This window comes from Lepisma saccharinum, chromosome 1 (assembly GCF_977018435.1).
Source record: "Lepisma saccharinum chromosome 1, izLepSacc3.1, whole genome shotgun sequence".
NCBI classification, from domain to species: domain Eukaryota; kingdom Metazoa; phylum Arthropoda; class Insecta; order Zygentoma; family Lepismatidae; genus Lepisma; species Lepisma saccharinum.
Window position 1 is genome coordinate 65,430,894 of NC_139229.1, and position 22,815 is coordinate 65,453,708.

Below are 22,815 nucleotides of genomic sequence, written 5' to 3' on the forward strand. Positions count from 1 at the left end.
ACCGTTACCGATTAATGCAAAATTGAATAAGCTAAAATGTAATGTAACTTGTTTCTTTGTAAGTACTGGTTAATTTTTAATTGCAGTCTTAAACTCGAGTATCTATAATTTTTAATCTGATAGTACTCCGGCAGTTTGTTTCTTTATACAGCATATTTGCAGAATTTACAATTAAACCTACAAGTGTATCAATATATGCTGTATAAAACACACCTTATTCCTAACTTCGTTGTCCATACATGTTTCAGGATATCTGAACTAATGTTTAAAAAAAATCCTGAATCGGCCATTTTTTTGCTCATGTGGCAATTTACGTAAATTTTAATATTTGAAGAAAAAAAACAACATTAGAGGCGCCTAAGACGTTGATGATCCAGAGATGGATGTGAAACCTCTGGTTTAAAATTTTTAATTTTGTTCATGGGGTGCTTTTTGTTATACCTTTTTAAGTGAGAGTTTTTTAAAATTGACATTTTTAAAGTTTGTACATTTTATAAATAGCAAAATTTATTTTTGTTCTTAACATGTATATATATATTAAATATAAATAAGCATTTAAATGTTCTTGGGCAATGCATGCAATGATGAATGGAAGCCAGAAAGTATTAAATTAAGGAGGAAAAAAATACTACTTTTGATATAAGTTCACTTGCCTGTGTTTTTCAATTTCAGCTGTACATTTAATACAGACAGAAGCATTACTTTTTTTAGATGGTAATTAGTGCTACAAGGGATGTGACAAGGTGGTATCTCCCAGTTAGGAAAATTTATCCAAAGTATGCCACCCCACTCCCACATTGCAGTTTTCACATCAAGAATGTCCCTTGAAGTATTTAATTTAATAGGGAATTACAGACAAGATTTAAGGTGGTTGATATATAATGTTTAGTTTTTAATCTGTCATGAGCACTTCTCATAACATAGCTTTTTAGAGCTTGATATTACAGGTCATGGACCCAATCCTAAAAATTGTTGTAAAAGTCATGTCATTCTGTTTTAACTTTGAATGTTTTTGACGTATCCATCTACATCCGCACTGTGTTTAATTTTTGTTCCCATTTTTCATCCTAGAACCACCAGTTGCTCGGTTTTCGAGTAGGAGAAAGTCTGTTTTTGCAGAAACTTATGATCCAGAGGAAGATGAAGAAGAGGAAGGGACAAAGGTAGGCTAGTATTGTGGTAGAAATATATCTAGGGTAGATGAGCAAATGGTGTGAAGTCAAAATCATAAAAATTTGGGCTGTTCTTACGGCAAGAAAAAAGATTGTCATATTGTGTTTCTGGACAGTGTTGTGGCATTGTGCAAGGAGGTTTAAGTCAGAGAACTGATTTTGATGTACTCTGACTTAACACACTTTGTGTACCCACCCGTGATATTATAATCACTAATTTAACAAAAACATTTCTAACATTTTTTCATAGTATGTAATGCATTGAACTGCAGATCAAAATCTGAAGATATTTAAGTAAAATTATGGATATTGCTGAATCTTTTAAGTCATTGTGGAATTCCATTCAGGTCTCTCGTCTTTAAGGCAAGATAGATTTATTTTACTCGTTGATTCTGGAGGATTGACAATATGACATCCTTTTTTTTTCTGAGCTGAGAGCTCATCTCAATCTGTGGGTTCCGGGGTTTCAATGGAGAAACCTGTTACCAGTTGAATCTGATGAAGATACTGAACAAGATAGATTTGCTTTAGGTACACTTTCCGAACAGAAAAATGAATTTAATTTGCATAGGCCTACTTTCTTTAGAATTTCCGAAGGATGCGTTTCTTTTTTCACTTTACGTTTATAAATGTCACTTGCACTATGCATTTCGCCACACAACACTAATACCGTGCACAGACCAAAGGAAAAGAGACTGGCACTACCCTACAGCAGTGATCTACAAAACCGGGATTTTGATTTCAACTTTCAGTTGTGGGCATTCAAAATGTTTACATCCCATTTCTTCGAGGAACAATTGTTCATATCCGAGCACTGTTATGTGACCTCATGCAACTTCCATAGCAGTCTGCCATACAGACTTGCACTCTGGTTACAATACTGTAGTGAACAGTTTGTGCCAACTATTCAAAATCATTGGGTGGGCTCAAACACTGGAAATATAAGTCCACAAAAATCTCACAAATCCTCCCTTCCATGTATTATGATATTAATGTCCACCAACAGTGGCAGTGATTTGGGGGGCAGTTGACCCTGCACTATGCTAAACCTTATCTACAAAGGGAAATCTACCATCTTTGTCTCCCCAGTTTCGGCACCTTGCCCCCTTGGAATTGCGATTTTCTTCTTTTATATTATTGTTAACATACATACTGCACCGTAAAGACGCTTTCCCCATAAAGGGGGGGGGGGGGGTTGCTGGGAAAATGGCGGCTTCCTTTGAAACTGAATCAGTGGCGCATAGACATGTCTTTTGGGGGTTACAAGTTGTGTTCTATTACTCGTATGATAATAATACAATTATTTTCTTGTTCCAAATATGCCTGCGATCATTTCCATGTATATTTTGACAATGTCATGTGCTTTGTTGTCCAGGGGCAGAGGGGAGAGGAGCATTTTTCTTCAGAAATATTTGAATTTTCCGGTTCCTCCCCTCCCCCTGCATCCATGTGTACACTCAATGTGCATAAATTGTATGTAGTCCGAATTATAGTGCTGCATAGTCTGCCTTTTACCTACCCACTGCCCGCTTGCTCGCGAGGACAGGTATACCTGCTCGCCTGCCCACGGCAACGAGTTGACTTGCATCTTTACCCGGGTTCTTGGTCTTCAAGGTGCTCTGCGCTTACAAGGTAACTGGGCATTTAACAAGACCCGGGCACCTGCAAAACCTGCTGGAAGGAAACAGCCCTCCGGCAGCGTGTCGCTCCAGGTGTTTCACCACCACGTGGACGGCTGCAGCCAGTGTTGCCTACTTACGTAGCTCCTAAATCCTACGAAGTCCTAGGTGGAGCTCTCTGCTTTAAGGTGAATTTACAGTATATACTTAGTGATTTCAGTTCATTGTAAGCAGTTTTTATCTTATTGCCAGGAAATGCACGCAATATTACAGCTTCATTTATCTAAATGAATGATCGAGCAAACAAACCAGGCACGCAGTGGCGCAACCAGAGGGGGGCAGGGGACATTGCTCACAACCTTGGACGGAAATTAAGTCTAGCGGAGGGGTCAGGGTGGGGGTCAAACAAGCAGAATTTAAGAGTAGCAGGGCTAAAGGGTACTCAAGATGGAATTAATTTTCATATTTTTCTTGCATTTTCATTCCAGACGGCCAAGGGCACCTGCAGAGGGGGAATGGAGGGGTAATTGCAACCCCTTGATTTCAAATTTTATGAAAGTAGAAATATATTATAAAATATTATACAGTCTCATCAAGTTCAATGCCGTAGCAAAGGGGTAGCGGGAGATGTTCCTGAGCGCCGAATGATCTAAGTGAGAAAAGTTTTAAAACAGAGAATGCTATGGCGGCCCGTGATATTATTTGTTGGTTTGTTACGAGTTGGATGAATTGATTATGTAATGCGTCGCTCCATGTGAAAAGAAAATATTGTAGATGGAAATTTTACATGCCATATGTATGTACATTCGGAATGCATTTATCATGCACTTTCTTTCTTTCAAAAACAGTTTGTGTGCTTGTTTTCCATTATTAACTAATGTGAAATTGACGTGTTGAAAAAAATATTTCCAATCCTCTGTTTCAACACAAATGCGTGAGAACCGACTTCTACCCCCTTTTTGCATGATTTATGAGGATAATAATGCCTTTCATGCTACTTTATTACTATTATTGTGATTGTTGTTGTTGGCCATTTATCCAAGTACTTGCCCCCCCCACCCCAAACGAGGGTAACGGCAATGCCCCTGGCTGGCTACGGCCCTGGTGTTCGCAGTAGAACAGTGTGTTGTTCGACTCGCGACCTCAGCGTCGAACGTGACATGTTTCAGTCCTGCCCTATATCACTATATACAGGGTGTTTCTAAAGGTCGTTTACAACGCTTGGGAGGTGATTCCTCACACGAAAACAAGCAAAAAGTCTAAGTTCCATTTTTACGACTGAGGCTTCGTTTCCGAGATAGGAGCCTCGCAAAAGGTGACAAAATGATCGTCACACCTAACTGGGACGAATAATATAACAGATAGAGAGGCGGTTCCAAGGGAATCATAAAGGAATCGTATGTGCTCAGTCCGGAAGTCACTATGAAAAGTTCACTGCACGCATGCGCAATGGAGTTCTCAAAGGAATTGGGGATTTCCAGCAAGAACACTGCATGGAAAAGGTATGTAACGCAGCAAGAAGGACCGTGACAATCAGAAATGCGTTAAGACAACACATCCCAACCTCAAACATCAAAATATGAGCACGGAACACAAAATCCGAAAAGTTGAGCACGGTTGGATACCCCAGTTACACGCAAGGAATGAACGAATCATGTCATGTGGCATACGAGAGACACATTACTCCACCAGGAGGAGGGAAAGAAAAACACAATATCAGATGATTGCGACAATGTGTATTTTTACACGCGACAACTACGTAATTCCCCCCCCCCCACACACAACAAACAACAAATGCTACAATGTCTTACGCACAGACCGTGCGTGTCACTGTACACCAACTGAAGATGTCACTTTCACCATACAAAGGGGGTGGGGAGCAATACCAAGAGTGTTCGCAAGCGATCACTGTGACGTAAAAGAGACCAGTTTTGAAAGCGTTGCGCAGGCAAGTCTGGCTCTCGTAGTCTACATTTGACCTTCATGACTGCTGTTCCCGCGAGAGGAGCTCGAAGGGTTGGTTCTCTCCGGCAGTCGTCCCAGTCGTGTTGCAGGTGCTGGGATATGATCAGCAGTTCGCTCTAGGTTGCCATATGCATTGAAGAGTACTAGTATGTTGTATTGGAAGAAGTTGACGTGATGGAGTGGGCAAGTCAAATATCGCAACAATTGGTCTGTGGTGTTCGTACGGTGATACGGTCAATTTGTGCAGTGTGCCAGAGTTAAACAAAAACGATACTTTGCAGTTCTAGCTCCCTATTACACAGATGGCTGCGTATACGACCCAGCAGCTAGCAGACATGCATCTCATGTATGGGGAGACACATGGCAATAGCCATGAGGCAAGGTGTCTTTATGGAGAACTCTTTCCACATAGACGTTTACCGTCTTACGCCTTCTTTCAGGTAGTGGACAGTCGACTGCGTGAAACAGGGTCAGTGTTTCCACCGTGGCAAGAAGTTGGAAGACCCCGAAGTGTACAGTGACATCTTCAATTGTTGTACAGTGACACACACTGTCTGTGCGTAAGACATTGTAGCATTTGTTGTTTGTTGTGTGTTTGTGTGGGGGGTATTATGTAGTTGTCGCGTGTAAAAATACATGTTGTCGTAATCATCTGATATTGTGTTTTTCTTTCCCTCCTCCTGGTGTAGTAATGTGTCTCTTGTATGCCACATGACATGATTCGTTCATTCCTCGCGTGTAACTGGGGTATGCAACCGTGCTCACCTTTTCGGATTTTGTGTTGCGTGCTCATGTTTTGATGTTTGAGTTCGGGGTGTGTTGTCTTTAACGCATTTCTGATTGTCACGGTCCTTCTTGCTGCGTTACATACCTTTTCCATGCATTGTTCTTGCTGGAAATCCCCAATTCCTTTGAGGACTCCATTGCGCATGCGTGCAGTGAACTTTTCATAGTGACTTCCGGACTGAGCACATACGATTCCTTTATGATTCCCTTGGAACCGCCTCTCTATCTGTTATAGTATTCGTCCCAGTCAGGTGTGACGTTCACTTTGTCACCTTTTGCGAGGCTCCTATCTCGGAAACGAAGCCTCAGTCATAAAAATGGAACTTAGACTTTTTGCTTGTTTTCGTGTGAGGAATCACCTCCCAAGCGTTGTAAACGACCTTTAGAAACACCCTGTATACGTATATTGGTTGTTTAGGACATATACTTATGGATCCTGTGCCACGGAAAACCTATTTCAATGTGTGTGTGTGGGGGGGGGGGGGTAGCAACAGTCGTAAATCTAATTTCATTGGTGATGTCGCTTACGAAGCTTTGAGTTCCCTTTTTTAAGTAGTGAAAATCTATTGCAGTTGGCAACACTGCAGAACGGTGTGGGCCAGGTGCAGTTTCTACTCGAAGCAACTATGTCATGCAGAGGGAGGGGTCTGCAGTTGATGGAAAGAACGAACTGAGACCTACTAGGTATCGTAAGACTTCGGGTACCCGGCGGGTCTACAATGCCTGCCAGGAACGATCTGAGCAGGTGGGCATACAAGCTGCTCAAGCGAGGGTGTTGCGCAGGTTGCATGGTATTTTAGGAGCGATGTCTCGCGAACGGGTCTGCTCCAGGTCTTGTGCAGGCCTCTGGTCCGAATCTATGGTTCATTCCGCATATAACGGTACTTGATTCATCCGTCTAGGGTAATTAGCCTCCAATATACAGGCGTTTCAAGGTAACTCTGCAACCTGATGCTTGAGTCAGTGGCGCACAGACATGTCGTTGGGGGCGGGGGGGGGGGGGAGGGCTACAAGTCGTGTTCTATTGCTCATATGATAATAGTGCAATTTTTTCTTGTTCCAAACATGCCTGCGATCATTTCCATGTGTATTTTGACAATGTCCTGTACTTTGTTGTCCAGGGGCAGAGGGGAAGGGGCAATTTCTTCAGAAATTTTGGAATTTCCTGGTTCCTCCCCTCCCCCACATCCATATATAGACTCAATGTGCATACATTTTATATAGTCCGATTTTATGGTTTATTTCGCATATAATGGTACTTGATTCGTCCGTCTAGGGCAATTAGCTTCGGACCTACAGTCGTTTCAAGGTAACTGCGCATTTTGCTGAATGGCTCAGTGACGTACAGACATATCGTTTTGGGGGTACAGGTATATATATATATATATATATATATATATATATATATAATTATTTTCAGCAACTTTTGAGCCTGTAATCAAGATTCTCTAAAATGAGAAACATTGAACCTCTATTAAAAATAGGCCTATACACATTTTTAGAAACTGAGATAGCTTTAATTTCTTGATCCTCTTAAAAAAGTTTATATTGACATGTTCTTGCCCATTTCCTTATTTTAAAGGTTTGCTTCCCCAAGACTGATGAGCAAAGAAAGAGGCTAGCTGAAAGTGTGAAGAATATTCTGCTGTTCAGGGCATTGGATCCAGTAAGTAATTCAGAATATAACATTAATAAAGTAACTTTTTGGTAGCATGTGCAAAATTAAAATTATGTTTTAAAAAGTAATTTTATTTAATTATTTCTCTTGTAGTCTACGGTTATTACAAGCATAAAACACAGATTTTTTATATATATGAACACAGCTATATTAGTATAACAATATAACATTGACAACATCCATTGTATAACTGGTTCTTTTTTGTTTAAAAAAATTAACCATTGTTATGACTGTATATTTAATCAAACTAAAAATAAATTTTTGATGAAGGGAGTGTGTGTTCTCCTGAAACATCACAACGAAAAACTCTGTTTTTATGCTTGTAATAGCAGGGCCCCTGTGGCAGAGTGGTTAGCACATCGTGCTACGATGCCAGGGGTCCCGGGTTCAAATCCTGGCCTGGCTATGGATATTTGCGAGTATCAATTTCATCATATCATCACTCATCCTCATCTTCGCAAATTAGCCAAAAGTGGCACAAGAAGTGAAGTAAAATAAAGCAATTCAATTATGCTTGTAATAATCGTAGACCACAAGAGAAATAATTCTACAATGCAAGTAATGTGTTCATACAAAAAAAAAAGATGTATTTAAGTTTCAAATTTGGTATACTGTGTATATATATATATTTCTATTTCTTGTCACCAGTATAATTTTTTTTTTGGAGGGGCCATAGTGGTTGCCATGACATTGTAATCAAGGGTTTCCAGGTTTGATAGTTGTTCAGATCCCACTTTAAACTGTTGGTCCAGTTTCGATTAACCTATCTGTTCATAAAGTGGACTTGAAAACAAACTTCAATATGAATTCTTGAACTACCTTCAGTTCTGTTTTGTCAACTTTCAGGAATGTTTTGGACAGGCATCTGAAAGTGTTGTGTTATGCGAGAAATTTTAATTTCATTAATTCTCTCTTTTACAGGAACAAATGCAAGATGTTCTTGATGCCATGTTTGAGAGAAAAGTTTCAGCAGGAGACTATGTTATCAAACAGGGTGATGATGGAGACAATTTTTATGTTGTCGAGAGGTGAGTCTGTCCCTAGAGTTATAGCAGTGATCAGAAAGCTACATTTTAAAAGTAGCTTCGCTACAGCTACTCTTCCAAAATGTAGCTTCGCTACAGCTACAACTACATTTACCAAAAAGTAGCTCACTACGCTACTCGCTACTTTTTGCGCTACTTCTGCATAAAAAAAACAACTTAAAAACAACCATGTGGATATTAAAAAAATTCCCTACTACTAGTAAATAGATTCTGTTATTTATTCTCATGATTCCAGTCATTCGATAATTTTGATAGCAGTGTTACTTCAGTTACTTATTTTTACTATAGTTCTTGAGAATAACATACCTATGCAAGTGGCAATTCAATTCAAATTTGATATATAAATATTGCAATTAGGGTGTTACCCAAATTAATGATTACAACTATACACAAATGAAATTTGGTAGGATTACATATTTATCTTCACATCAACATATTTTTCTTGAGAATAAATTTCATTTTTAATAGACTGATGTGAAGGCAGCATTTTGAATGAAAAGTACCTGGGGCCCTTTGTTTACAAAAGGGTTCCAGGTTACCCAGCGGAGGCACATAGTGGCTCGGATCCAGTCTCGATCAGCTTATCTATGCATAAAATGGACTCAAAACAAAAACTAGGGAAGATGCCAAGTTAGGAGGATTGGATCCTCCTCCATTCTCCACACTGCTCATCATTCTTCCTCGTTCTCACTATTAGCCGAAAGTAGCAGAAAGCGACTATAGATAAGAGAATAATTAAATAAACCATTCATTCTCATTGTCATGATTGTGAAAAGTTGAAAAATATATGAGGAGGTAAATAGAAAAGGACAAATGGGTGGTATACTATATATAAGCGTTCAAAGATTAATATGGAACAGGGATGTACCTATGAAATGCAAGAAGGTAATATATAACACGTACTATGTGCTAATAATTACGTGACATAGAGAGACAAAAAAAAAAAAAAAGGATGCAGGCAGTGGAGATGAAATTTTTAAGGAGTCTATGGGAGAAGACTAGAAGGGATAAAATAAGGAATGAGGAGATCCGACAGACAGTGGGTGTGTTGAAGCTGCAGGACACGATAGATCAGGCACAGAGGAGATGGTTCGGGCACATGAAGAGGATGGATGCAGAAAGACTACCAGTAAGATATTATAATGCACAAGGAGTGGGAATAAGGTCAAGGGGGAGACTAAGATGTCGGAGGAAAGAGCAGATAGTGGAGAGTGTTAGAAAAAGAGGACAAGATTGGAACACCGTGGAAGGAGAGGAGTGGTGGAAGACCAGGAAATAATGGAGAGGCTTGCCTTCTATGCCGACCCAGTCAGAGGCAGGAAATGGCGAAGGATAATGATGATGATGTCATGATTAGCAAAAGTTACAGAAAAGTGACACAAAAGTAGGAAAATACATAAATTTCAAAACTATGTATATTAACTAAAGAAAATTGTCATTTCTGCAGGAAAGTCAATAACTCGTACATACTTTTTACAATATGATACAATATATTGAGGAAACTGCCGTGTACCCGAGTGTTCTAAACGTATTGTAATTTTAAAATTTGTGAACAAATATTATCGCGAAAATAATTGTAATTCCAGAAACTATATCATTCTTGTAACAATAATTTCTTGCTGGTGAGATCTTATATACTGACAATGATCAATGCTGTTAACGTACTGAGCCATTTATTGCTGGCACTATTCCTTTGTCAGTGCAGTGGAAAATCCATCGCTCGTTTTTGCACTGCAAGTTGTGTTTTACACAGCAATTAATGACATTTTGGTGTGTCTTACACCATGGATATCCACAGGATTTGTTCCGGGGGTGATGCAATTGAGGCACTTTTTTCCAGCGGTGCAGCAAACGAGGCATGTTTCTCCCCAAAATAGCGATGCAGCTAAAAAAAACCTAGCTGTTAGCTGGAATATATTCATATATCAGTTAGTTATCTGGATATCTGAATTATTCAGATACTAATTAAATAACATGCAAATATCTATAATCTACAATCTTTGATAATCTGTATTTCCATGTTATAGACTTTGTCTTATGAACCTCCTGCAAAATTAAGGGTTATTGTCGATTTTTTCTGACGCTGTTGCCACATTCAAAATTCACCTCAAAATGCTGAGGAAAAAATGTAGCTGTAGCGAAATTTTCGCTACAACTACAGGCATTGTGTAGCTTCGCTACTACTACAGCTACAATTTTCAAAATGTAGCGTCGCTACAGCTACAGCTACAAATTTTTTAGCCAGCTACTGTAGCAACGCTACTTCTGACCACTGAGTTATAGTAAGGTGTAATTACATGTTCATGGTGGCTTTCATGGCAGAGTGGTTGGCATAACATGCTACAAAGCTAAAGGTCCCAGTCCTGGGTAAGGCATAGGTGTATTAATGTGATTGTCTTATCATTCATCGTCACAGTTAACCCAAGAGGTAGCAAAGTGATGTCAAAGTTACTGAAATATAATCAAAAGATGGTGATTACACATTAGTGTGTTGGTGGCAAGTGTGATCCTAGTATGTTTTGATCTTTCAAGAATTTCATCCTTGCAATGAATTTGAAACTAAAATGGGAGGACATTAAGGGCTATCAAATTAAATTATGTTTTACTGCATGTAGGAGTTGTTCCATCATAGAATAGAGCAAACATTTCAAGCTTCATCATAACCTTACGCTGAGTCTCTGGCATACCATACCATTGTTGAGTCACTAAGCTACTGAGCCAACTTCATTGTATTCTTCCATTATTACCTGTGTGTAGACAAATGTCTTAACTGACAATTAACATTTCACTGTAGCTGCACAGGCCTTCCATCTGTTCTTATCCTCCACAGGATCAATCCAGTCTTGACTGTCCTTGTGAATTTCCTTCATCTTAACATTGCCCTCCCAACCTCCCATAAGTCTGTTTGTCTGTTTACAATCTGATTTCCCAACGAGAGCTGTATAAATATAGTTTATTTTCATAAGTATTATCATTTCATAAGTATGAACAATTTCCGAAGACAGAGTTCGTGCCAGCAGGAGACCCCAAGATTTGTTTTGGAGAGATGCATCCATAGATCTTGTAGATGTGTCCAACACTTTCTCTTTGGGATAGTTTTTCTTTCTTTCTTCCTTTCTTCAGTTTGTTGTAACTAGGCATAAGATTTTTTTTCTCTTGTACCATTTTGAGCTTAAACTCTGCAGTAAGGATTGACAGATATGGAAGTTTCGCAGATGCAAATAAAGTACAAGTATGAACTCTATGTATCTGGTATCAAATTGCTAAATGTTCCAAGAAAGAACCTTAACTATTCGTTAACCACATTAATTATTGTATGTAACCAGGCTATTGGAATGAGTTTTGCTTTTGAAAATGACCACATATTTAGATATTTACCTTATAGTATTGATTTCAATAAAAATAGCAACAAAATGTCAGTTTTGTTCTAAATTACAGGCAGTTTATAGATAAATTGCCTTCCTAAAATTATCTGTAATTTTACCAATAAGCTGCTATGCATATCTATGGTGTTTGGAAAATGGCACCTAAGTCACAAAGTGCAATTTTCTGGTGCTTTCATGCAAGTCATGCTGAATCAGTTAAATAATTTTATATTGGGCATGCGTAAAGATTCTAAACAGTGATAATCCAACATGTACATCATGCCTGTAATGTTTGCTATTAAAGGAATAAACATAAATAAATGTCTGATATATAATTTCATTTATATATACACACACACACACACACACACACACTTAAGTGCTTTACGGCCTAGATATATTGGCCGATACGACAGTGTACCAATTAATATGTTCCACCTCTAATCTGTAATAAGAAAGTTTGTTTAGAGTAATACATTTCGTCCATTGATTGTATGAGCAAAATTCTTATCATGCATTTAGATCAGCTTGACAGTGTTGTATGCAAAATTTGTGTAGCTGGATGTCACTCGACATAATTATTATTTTATCTTTGCAGTGGTATATATCACACTTTCGTAACAACAGAGCCTGGTGCACCACCGAAACAGGTGCACAAGTATGAGAACAGTGGCAGCTTTGGAGAACTGGCTTTGATGTACAACATGCCTCGTGCTGCTACAATTCAAGCTGTTTCAGATGGCTCACTGTGGGCTATGGATAGGCAGACATTCCGCCGTATCCTGTTGAAAAGTGCTTTTAGGAAGAGGAAGATGTATGAGACATTAATAGAAAGTGTGCCAATGTTAAAGACTTTAGAGGTAAGTTTTATTTTTTTTTAGCTGCTGTTGTGTTTTGTAATTGAACACTGGATGACTATATACGCTATTTAATTTACACTAACACTGGATACATTGGAATAGAGTCGACCACTCTGTAGCAATTTCTCTTGCTGTTCTCTCGTCCAGTACGGGTATTTCCCGATACGTACCATGCCCTGAACAGTCTCCGAAGAAGAGAGTCTGCACGATCCTGCCACCTGGTGGTGACAAGTTAAAAGAACACTTGAAATATACAAATTTCCACTCATTCATAACACAATGATAATTCATACACTAATCAATCCCAAACGGCTGCTTTATTCTGTTTTGAGGTATTGGTGGTAACTCATTGCACACTACCATCTTAGTGATAGGACAGTGAGTTTTTCAACTGTTTATGAAATTTAAAATGAGATATTATGAACGATGATTAGTTTTTACAATTAATTCATTGATTTATTGTTTTCTTTGCAACCTCCAGCCATTTTGCTCCTTATGCTTCATGTCAGCATAGGATCCACTTACTTTTGTATTATCTATCACTATCAGCTATCGAACTAGCCAGTTTCTTTTCGTTCACTTCACTGCTCCTTTCAATACCATTTTATTTCTTATTTTTATCCTTTCATGTTCTCCACTCTTCACTATAGTGTGAAACCACATCCCTAAAGCTTGTAGCTGGTTTTCCTCACTACTACATAGTTCTCATCATACATCATACAATGCTACACTGGACAAAACATTCAAATTACTGTTTTCATTGTCATTTTCTCTTTATTTTGATGCCAGTTTTATTATTTCTTTCATTATATTACTGATAAAATAGGTTGCCAAATTTTTTGAACTCATTTACTTCATGTGCTAATGTTGAGTGTCGGCTACATATTGAAGAAACTGAGTAATGTAAAATTATGTATTATTCCCTTAGAGCTAGTTTATTCTAAAATGGTGGAAATGATTGCTTATGCTTGCAATTTTATTATTTAACAAGGGTGAGTAAAATGAAAGCCTTAATAAGTTAAAAATATATCTAGAAAAGTAAAGCACTCCCGTGTGCATTGCACTGTGCCATGTTCACACACATTGTAGGGTGTCTATTTTCTTTCAAATAATTATTGCTGAAAAATATTCATATATGTGAGAAAATGTATATAAAATAAAAGATCTAATACAGAGGTTTCCAAACTCACCGAGCCATTGAGCTACTTCCCACATTTGCAAATACATGACGACCTACCAAGTGTAGATTGATTTGTTTACAATCCTTTTTGGTTTATAAAAACTTTGACATGTAATCATGTTTTACAACACTAAGATGCCAGGAGCCTTGGGTTTGAATTCCTGCACGAGCATGTGTTTCCATTTTGAGTGTCCCTTCATCAATTTCATCACTCATCCTCATTGTCGCCATTAGCCAAAAGTGGCAGAAAAGCGACATTAAATAACAAAAGTCAAATCAAATCACATCAAATTATTATTTTTGATTTGATTTGATTTTAAAATTTTGGGTGCGTCAGTACTTAGGCTATTTTGCACCCGTCACATTATACGGGGTCCAGCCCCTTATCTTTACAAAGAACAACTCTAACGTTGCATAAGTAAAATCTTAAAAGCTTAAAATGTTCTGACTTTCGTTAAAAGCTGAGGCTGTAAAGGGGCACTCAGCACACACAAGGACAAAAAACAGTAAAACACACACAAAATTATACTGGCCAGAGTGCCAGTCGCCAGAGCCTCGTTCGTCTGCAAAACGAAGTCCAGGGTGTACTAACGTGGAAGTGAGGTTGACAGTTGGGTGTACTACATGGAAAATCACCCCTTACACCCCTATTTTTAATTTCTATGCAACATTCAGAAGTTGTCATTTCTTAAAGAAAGTTCAAAATATGTAATATTTTACTTACAAACAGTAAAATTTAAAAAAAGGTTGCCCCTAATCATTCTAGTCTTGCTTTTTACCATGTTTATAAGGATGACACTCATTTTCATGCACAATATATGTTAGGTTGGGTGAACAGGTTGTCACAGAGGTGTCCGTCCATCTGTCCGCAAAAGCAGATCTTTCTGCCGCTCTTATCTAGTCTATTCTAGCCAAACCCCCCACGAGCTACCGGTAGCTCGTGATCAAATGTTTGGCGATCTCTGATCTAATATATGTATATATATATATGTATGTGGTAAGGGACATCTTGTAGATTTCAGAAAGGTTTGATAAGTAATAATAAACCTAGAAACATATTTTAAACAGCAAAAATCCCCAGTCTTTGTGGAAAACCATGACATTTGCATGTTGGTCCACCCAGTATTAAAAAAATAAAAATAAAGTAATGCTTCCTTATCCCATGTAAAATTCCAGCTTCTGCTTGACTCCAGACTTTATAGCCTCTACTTCAGCTTCTTGTGCTGGGTGAAGTAAACTGTACTTCTCACACTTGAATGAAGAGTCACATGGGAGACCTAAGTTTGATTTTTAGGGTGTGTGATTGGAAGAAAGAACTTTTCCATTGATTGCTGTGGGACTCACTAGTTGATGGTGGTATGTGTGGTTCGAATATATGAGATTGAGCATGTTGGGAGTTCTATGACTCACTTTATGTATCTTCAAGGAAAGGTTCAAATCATCATGTGAGGACCAGAGAGATGTAACTGGAATTTAACAAGTTAACACGAGAGAGGAAATAATGTATTCTTAGGAATATGTCTGACTTAAAAAAGTCAGTAAATTTGAGATACACGATTCCACCTTACTGTACTGCTAAGGCTTCGTAGTAGAGATAAGTCAATCTGACTCCAAATAAATCTCTTCAGATGAGTTTATTTAAACAGAACTAAAATCTGCATTTGTGGTTCTCAATATACCACATGTAGATAATATGTGCTTAAGACTAGGTGTATGAGTATATAACTCCATCATATTGATACTAAATAAAAGTTGAGCATTAAACAAGATTATGTGAAGACTAAATTTGTACTTTTATTCCATCACTTTAAAATATTTTCTCTTTTTTCACAGCCATATGAGAGAATGAACTTAGCAGATGCTTTAGTACCTAAAACTTTCGATGCTGGTGAACTAATAATTAAACAGGGAGATGCTGCTGACGGCATGTATTTTATGGAACAAGGAACTGTTCTTATCACGATTACAGATGAAGATGGCAAAGAAGTTGAAGTAAGTTGATGCATTTATAAGTGATTCTAATTTTAACATCTCCCTTTTTTTCCTTCGTGAATGTTTGTAGCAAAAATATACTGTTTTTAAAATTCCCACTTCAGTGGTTGAGTGGAAAGTACTACTCTCACCGAAGGTTAAGGGTTCAAATCCTGGCATGGGCAAGGATGATTCTGTTTTGAATTTGTTTTTAAGTCCACTTTATGCATAGAAAGGCTAATAAGGACTGGATCTACAGTTTAAAGTGGAATCCGAACTACTATGTGCATCCACCGGGTGTCGAACCTGGGTCCTTTTGATTACAAGGTGATGGTGTTACCATTATGCCATCAGGGAGGCATGGGTATTTTTTCTTTTAGTGTTTGTTCCTTCGGCCTGGTCCTGTCATCATCCATCTTCATGACAGTTATTGACATAAAGGGATAAAAAATGAAGGTAAAGCAATCACAATAACAAATAAAAAGACAACTTGTAGGTCATGATTATTATTTTTCATTCCTATTTCAGTTGTGTAGAAGACTTGAAGCCACTTGGTAAGGGAAAGGAACTGAATAAATCTTAATGATAGATGATTGTCATCCACATCATGGTATGTGTGGGTGTGTATTTTGCTAGTATAAGCTTAAAAGCATGGGGTCAGGAAGAAATGTTGCCACAAGAATAAAATAACATATCCATTAATGTTTTAAGATATAGGGTAGTACATTATGTAATTCTCAGAATTTATTTGCCATCTTTATGCAATTTAGGTGTGTAACACTTTATTTTTCCTTGGATTTTTAGATCAGTCGTATCACTAAAGGAGGGTATTTTGGAGAGCTTGCTCTTGTCACTCACAGGCCTAGGGCAGCATCTGCATATGCTGTGGACTTGGTCAAACTAGCATGTAAGTATGCATTGTTATAAAGTTAGTAGGTATGTTGTATGGTTCTCTGTCCATAGTGTTTTTTTTTCCTTCAGTATTTCATTGTGCTACATATTTCCATTCCTTAGTATATTGAAGGAATAAAGCCCATTGGAAGTACATAATTATCTATCATGGGGGTAAGTGACCAATACTTATTTTAAGCTTATTTTTATTTATTTGACAGATTCACAAATTACCAGATATTTAGGCCAGTGTGTGTCCAATTCCTTATACAGAGGTTGATCGAGTTATATCTGACCGATATGTAAAGTGTACTTACCCTATGAAAAGTCATGGGGCCACCACCGGTTATGTTCTATGGGACCACCAGCATTATGGACTATTGCCCGACATCGCAATTTCCATTGCAACAAACTATGTTGGAGCACATGCATAGGAATTCCATCCCATTCCTCCTTACAGGCTTTCCATAGGCCAGTGAGGGTGCAGGGGCGGCGGTGTTGTAGATGTCGTTTTAACAGTCCAAATGCGCAGAAATCCATTGGACTGGCATCAGGGCTTTTGACAGGAATGTCAGTAAAGGGAATAACATGGATTCCTGTTTCCTGCTCCATGTCCTGATAAAACCGGAGGGATGACCTAGTGGCGTGGCTGGATGCTTTGTCCATGTGGATCCGCACCTGGTTCTTGTTGGCTCTGTCCGATAGATTGGGACCATAATGGATTCCTGGAAGTAGGCAACATTCACCTCACCCTATGTATCTCCAACTTCCCCTTGTAACCGTATCCGGCGACAATCATGATTACCAACGGGAAACTTTCTCTGCTCTGGCAGTAATACTCTGTACATCCCTTGCCAGAGGTGTCACGGTACGTAATTGACCTAATGTTAGCAATACTTGTGAGATAAATGTAGGCCTCATCCAATGTGACAACTGTCTTCCATTTTGACCCTGCCAAGTGTCTTTCGTACAGTTTGCGGCAGTTGGTCTTGCATTGTGCAATGTGGTGCTGGAGGAGGTCGTGAACCAAGCCCTTACATACACACCGCAGGCCAAGACTGCGATGAATGAAATCGCTGACAGTGGACTGTACCACACTGAACCTCTGGGCCATGTCACGTTGGGGTAGTGGATTCTCCTGGACTGCAATATGCCGAATTCCACAAAGCACCTCGGGTGACACTTTCACGGGCAACCTCGAACCGGCCCCTTTTGTTGGTGAATATTTCTGCATGAACACCATTTGTGTTTGCCTGGCCACAATATCTTTAGCTGCGGTCACTCTGATGGTTAAGCCATTTTCGGTTGTATGAGAAATGTGCTTGGAAATGAGCCATCATTGTACTCTTCCCAATATCGGTTAATTTTTGGTGGCATTTCACCATTTTTTAAAAATGAAATATAAATGATGTATGCACGTACACAAATAACAAAAAGGCACGTGGAAATTCTAATAGTATTAAACCTACAATGTAAAATTTCTATATCATTAAATCTAACCAACGTACCTGAAAGTAAACCCATACTGAAGAAAAGTACACACGGATACCTTGAAAATGTGCATTTCCAGCTAGGTAGTTTTACATGGCGAAAATTATATTCATGAAAACATCAGTATTTGTGTGACCAGCTTTTATCTAATTAATCGTGTCCAGGGGCAGCTTAAAGTGTTTAAGCAAAATATCATTATGTGGACATTATCCCCTCCAAAAAAAAAGAAAAACACATTGAAATTCTAACAGCTCTAAAATTACTATCAGGATTTACAACATGATGCAGCTAGTTTTACCACATAATAAGATTCATTTATTCACTCTAACATACTTCCATGAGTTAAAAATAATCTTCACAAAAATCCATTCTCATGGGTGTACAGAAAGTCACCATACAATTGTTAGTGTATTTTCCTATGAATGTACACTGACTCATGAACTTTGTTTTATGCATCTCGAAGTGTACAACACGAATAAACATGCCAGGCAAAAGGTTCTTTAAATGTCAACTACCATCATGAAGATATTATATAAATTGTTCTTAATTTGCTTTCATTTCAGTTTTATGTTTACACACTACATTTTTTCTATGTATTGTATCCAGGTGAAGTAATTAGACATTAATAAAGATAAGTAAGTTGAATTGAAATTTTGTTTCTATTGTTTCACAAACTTCTTGTTTGTAAGAGATTGAAGGAATCGTATAAAAGGTGAACCAGCCATCTTAAATTAACAGGAGATAGGAATTTTGAAGAAAGTAGAATTGTTGCCAGGCTATTCATTTTTGAATGTTGTAATTTTTAGATGAAAACATAAAGAGTAGTGATGTGAGTCTGTTGGTAGACAATATAGAACATGTGATTTATGTAAACAACATGGTAGCAGGTATTGTAGAAGTAAAATATAGCATCACAGTTTTTCACCGAGGAAGGAATGCAATATGAAAGAGAGAGATTTTTTTGTGTAAATAGGATTCTTTTCATCTTGATACAAGCCTACATAATCGAAAAATATCACAGCCTTCAAAAAAAGTGTTGAAAATTAATTTTTAGTGTAGTAGCTTGTAATTCAATGTTATCTATGCATAGATTACATGTAAATGTACATTTATACTCCATAGCACATCACTGGCTGTGAGTACCCATGAGTAATATAGATTTCCAAATGTATTTCTTTTTTAGTTTGTATTATGTGCATTCTGTTTATCTAATGTTACTGGTTTCGAAGGAATGAATCTGATCCTCTGAATGCTTGTAACAATGGTTCTATATTAGCATGCAATTTTTATTATTTTTCTAGTGCTTTTAACTATATTTATTCTAAAGCTGTGTGTGTAGAGAGTAATTCTTCTCTCGTCTCATGAAAAACAAATTTATTTTTACTGGTGTTGGGAGTAGCTGTGTAGTAAAATCAGACGTCTGTTGTAGATATGATACCCACCACTGGTAAAAGATTTGTTCAACAGTATATGTGAGAAGAGGTGCTCTCTTGAAATGCAGTGTTAAAATACATATAGTTAAAAGCACTAAAGAATAGTCAGTAAAAAAACATTCCATAATTATGAATTTCATAGGATTCCACTAGCCCTGTATTGTTAACAAGAAATTTGGAAACTTTGTTTCTATGCTGGGTATGTAATGCTTATATGCATGTAAGTAGGTCATTTACATCATATGATGTAGTACATTTTCAATAAAGTTGAGTGATGTTAATACGTAGTTCTTTCTTTCAGTTTTGGATGTAGAAGCATTTGAAAGACTGCTTGGCCCATGCATGGAAGTTATGAAGAGGAACATAGATGATTATGAAAATCAGTTAGTGCAGATTTTCGGTTCCAAAACCAACATAACAGACATTCGATGAAAGCCTAGGTCAAGTTATAGTTTGCAATGTATCTAAATGTATCTATTTTCATACCATGTAAAACATTCTTGATAATTTATTGTTCCATACAATTGATTACTTTTGCCAAATTTGAAATGTTTGGCCTTTGTCGCAGCATGATTAAGTAGCTACAAAATTTGTTTCAAATGAATTTCCAGATCTTGAATTAAAGCAAAGGTAGGCAAAGGAAAGCAATATTGTCCAAGTCTACATTCCAGTCTGCACTTCTGCTTTGAAATCAGTGTTGCACCATGCAATAGCAGTATTAAAACCCACTTAATCTTGACAATCAGTGGTTTTTGTTTGAAATTTTAGATGTAATTGCAAGATGGAGGGGGTGGGGTTTGGCAGATGCATTTCTTATGAAAAAGTTACTTCATAATCTGTATAGAGAAATGTGGCGATGGAAATTTAAAGTAGCATTATAATAGATTGAGATTCCTTTGAAGCTATGTAATTTATCTGAAGAAAATTGTCTATGCATCTTGCAGAGAAGCATTCATTATAAAAATAACCTAAATATGATATTTTGTTTAAAAAGTGATAATTAGTGGAAACAAATTCTAATAAAAACATAATACTCAATTTTTCTATACTCTCTCTTGAAAAATGCATATATACTCCCAACTAAAATAAAATGCTCTCTGACGACTCAACCCCCAAAATATACTTTTTTCAATACAAACAAAAGACAAGAATTCTTTATTTATTTATTTGTCTTCCATTGTGTTGAGCCAGATTGTAAAGAAGGCAAAATGTGCAATGCTCTCAACCTATGTAGTCAATCGTAACATAAAAATAATCAAAATGCAACTGTGCTACACAGGTCAGTGCGAGAAATCTGCTTCTTGATATACAAGTGTGTTACGTCAGATGTTATTTTTGTGACCTAGCATGTTCTACTTTAGAAGTAGAACTTTTGGTGGTAATGATTAAGTATTGGGGTGTCGTGTATGTTGTGTAGTACGATGATGTCCAGTGGATCTGCAGAGAAAAATATAGTTGTTGCTTTTGCCACACTTTTAGTTTTATGTACGACCTACATATATTTGAAGTAATTGAATTAAGCTGATATACCTTCTTCACATTTGATGGCGATATTTTTTCTGGTCCAAATTCAACCGCGATAAAAAAAAATATTTCACTTACCCTTTGTTGCTATGGAAAATGTTATCGTTCGCTATAAATATTACTGTTAGGTTTGGTGTGTGTGTAACATGGATGTGTCTGTCCTTTGGATGAGTGTGCGTGAGTTGTATTACTGGTCAGTAGAGTTGACATATCACTACTAATACTTTCTATTGAAGCAGACTGCAGAAAAATTATCATCTTTGTGTTAGATCTTGCATACAATATACCTACAGGACATGTTAACAGCCCTATTAATGTTAGTCTTTTTTTTTTCCGTAAAGAAAAACCAGCAAACTTGTATATTTCTGTTGTGGTTACGGTTCTACAGTTTTAGCTGCTGTTGTGCATATCAAAATCAAATTATAAATACTTTGATGTTCAGGAAAAATTGGTGTGCTTTTTCAGTGGAAATCGGTAATAATGTAAAAAAAATAAATGTCATGCAAAATATCCCATACATTTGTAGTGAGAAATGTGCAATGCCTTCCTAGGTTTTTTCCTTTGAGGCCAATATCTTGAGTAGAAAATAATTTTCAATGTATATAAACATGGAAGACCTTAGAACAAGACTTGTGAACTTTACTCAAGTAGTTTGCAATACACATGCACTTAATAACAACAGTATTGCTATGTCAGTGTTATAACACACGTAACAAGGGTCTTGCTTGTTAATGCAATTTTTTTCCCTTATTTTTTCTGTATAAAGAAAGTGAACACTGTGTAAATCAAAAGTATTAGCAGAGTGTAATTATTGTAGTTTAAATGCTGTTCACCTATTAGGCATTATCTTACTATATACTTGTTCAGATGTTTTTATTGTTGAAACACTTATAATAAAACCCATTTTAATAAATATTCGTAGCTTAATTGCACAAATGAAATTTTGTGATCCAAAGCAGAAGTTTCATAAAAATGCAATCGTAAACAGGTAAGTTGGAACTACTTTTAATCCTCAAATGCAGAGGTTGATTTTCCCGTGATGTGGGACAACTCTGAGAATGCTTTTCACAGGAAATTTAAAACTTCACAAGGTCTTTAACAAAACTTTATATCTCCGAAACTAGGAATGCTAGTTACAAATTATAACTAATTTTGTTCAGTGCATATCCAATTTTCATTTTGTATGATGAAATTTGAACTTTGTCAGGCCCCTATGTGTGCAATGCCAGGACGTGAGGGTTCAAAACACTACCAGGCTATTGCTTGATATATAGGTGGTGGACAAAAAAAATATGAACACCTATACAACACAAAATTTTTGTTTGGTGATTGGAGTACCCGTGGGTCCGAATTTCAGCCTGTATCCTATGTGGGATGGACAAATGCTCGTCATATACAATCCTTATGGAAATACTCATCCATTCCTCGTGCAAAGTGGTCTCTAGTCCAGAAAGTGTAGCTGGAAATTTAGCATACACTTTCAACTCCAAAATACTCAACAAATATTCAATTAAGTTAAAATTAGGCGACAGGCAGCCAGATGTGATGTTCCACTTCATCCTCATCGAACCATGCTTTGATGCATCTGTCACTGAATGGGGGCATTGTTGGCTTTGAACAGTCTGGATCACAGGATATAGATGATTGCCCAGAATGCTGTGATATTAGTCTGCTGTGGCCCTCCCATGGAGTATTGCAAGTAGTCCAGACCACACCAATATACCGCACCCCACATCATCACAGTTCCCTCCATGCTTAACAGTAGGAAGGAGGCAGTCAATATGAAAGGCTTCTGCAGACATCCACACCCAAACACATCTGGTGGTCGGGAATA

General features: G+C 37.4%; 1 protein-coding gene across 2 annotated transcripts in view; it reads left to right on the top strand.

Moving 5' to 3' along the window:
• Nucleotides 1-21,910, top strand: part of Pka-R2 (cAMP-dependent protein kinase type II regulatory subunit) — a 38,980-nt gene extending 17,070 nt beyond the window's left edge. The window contains exons 2-8 of one of the 2 annotated variants that reach the window (XM_083132164.1): nt 1,072-1,163; nt 7,125-7,208; nt 8,142-8,248; nt 12,230-12,491; nt 15,505-15,663; nt 16,447-16,549; nt 19,759-21,910. In XM_083132164.1, coding sequence (XP_082988290.1) covers nt 1,072-1,163; nt 7,125-7,208; nt 8,142-8,248; nt 12,230-12,491; nt 15,505-15,663; nt 16,447-16,549; nt 19,759-19,889 — 938 coding nt within the window. In that variant the 3' untranslated portion in view covers nt 19,890-21,910. The remainder of the gene's footprint in view (nt 1-1,071; nt 1,164-7,124; nt 7,209-8,141; nt 8,249-12,229; nt 12,492-15,504; nt 15,664-16,446; nt 16,550-19,758) is intronic. The other variant, XM_083132156.1, reaches the window with a different exon arrangement.
• Nucleotides 21,911-22,815: the final 905 nt, after the last annotated feature.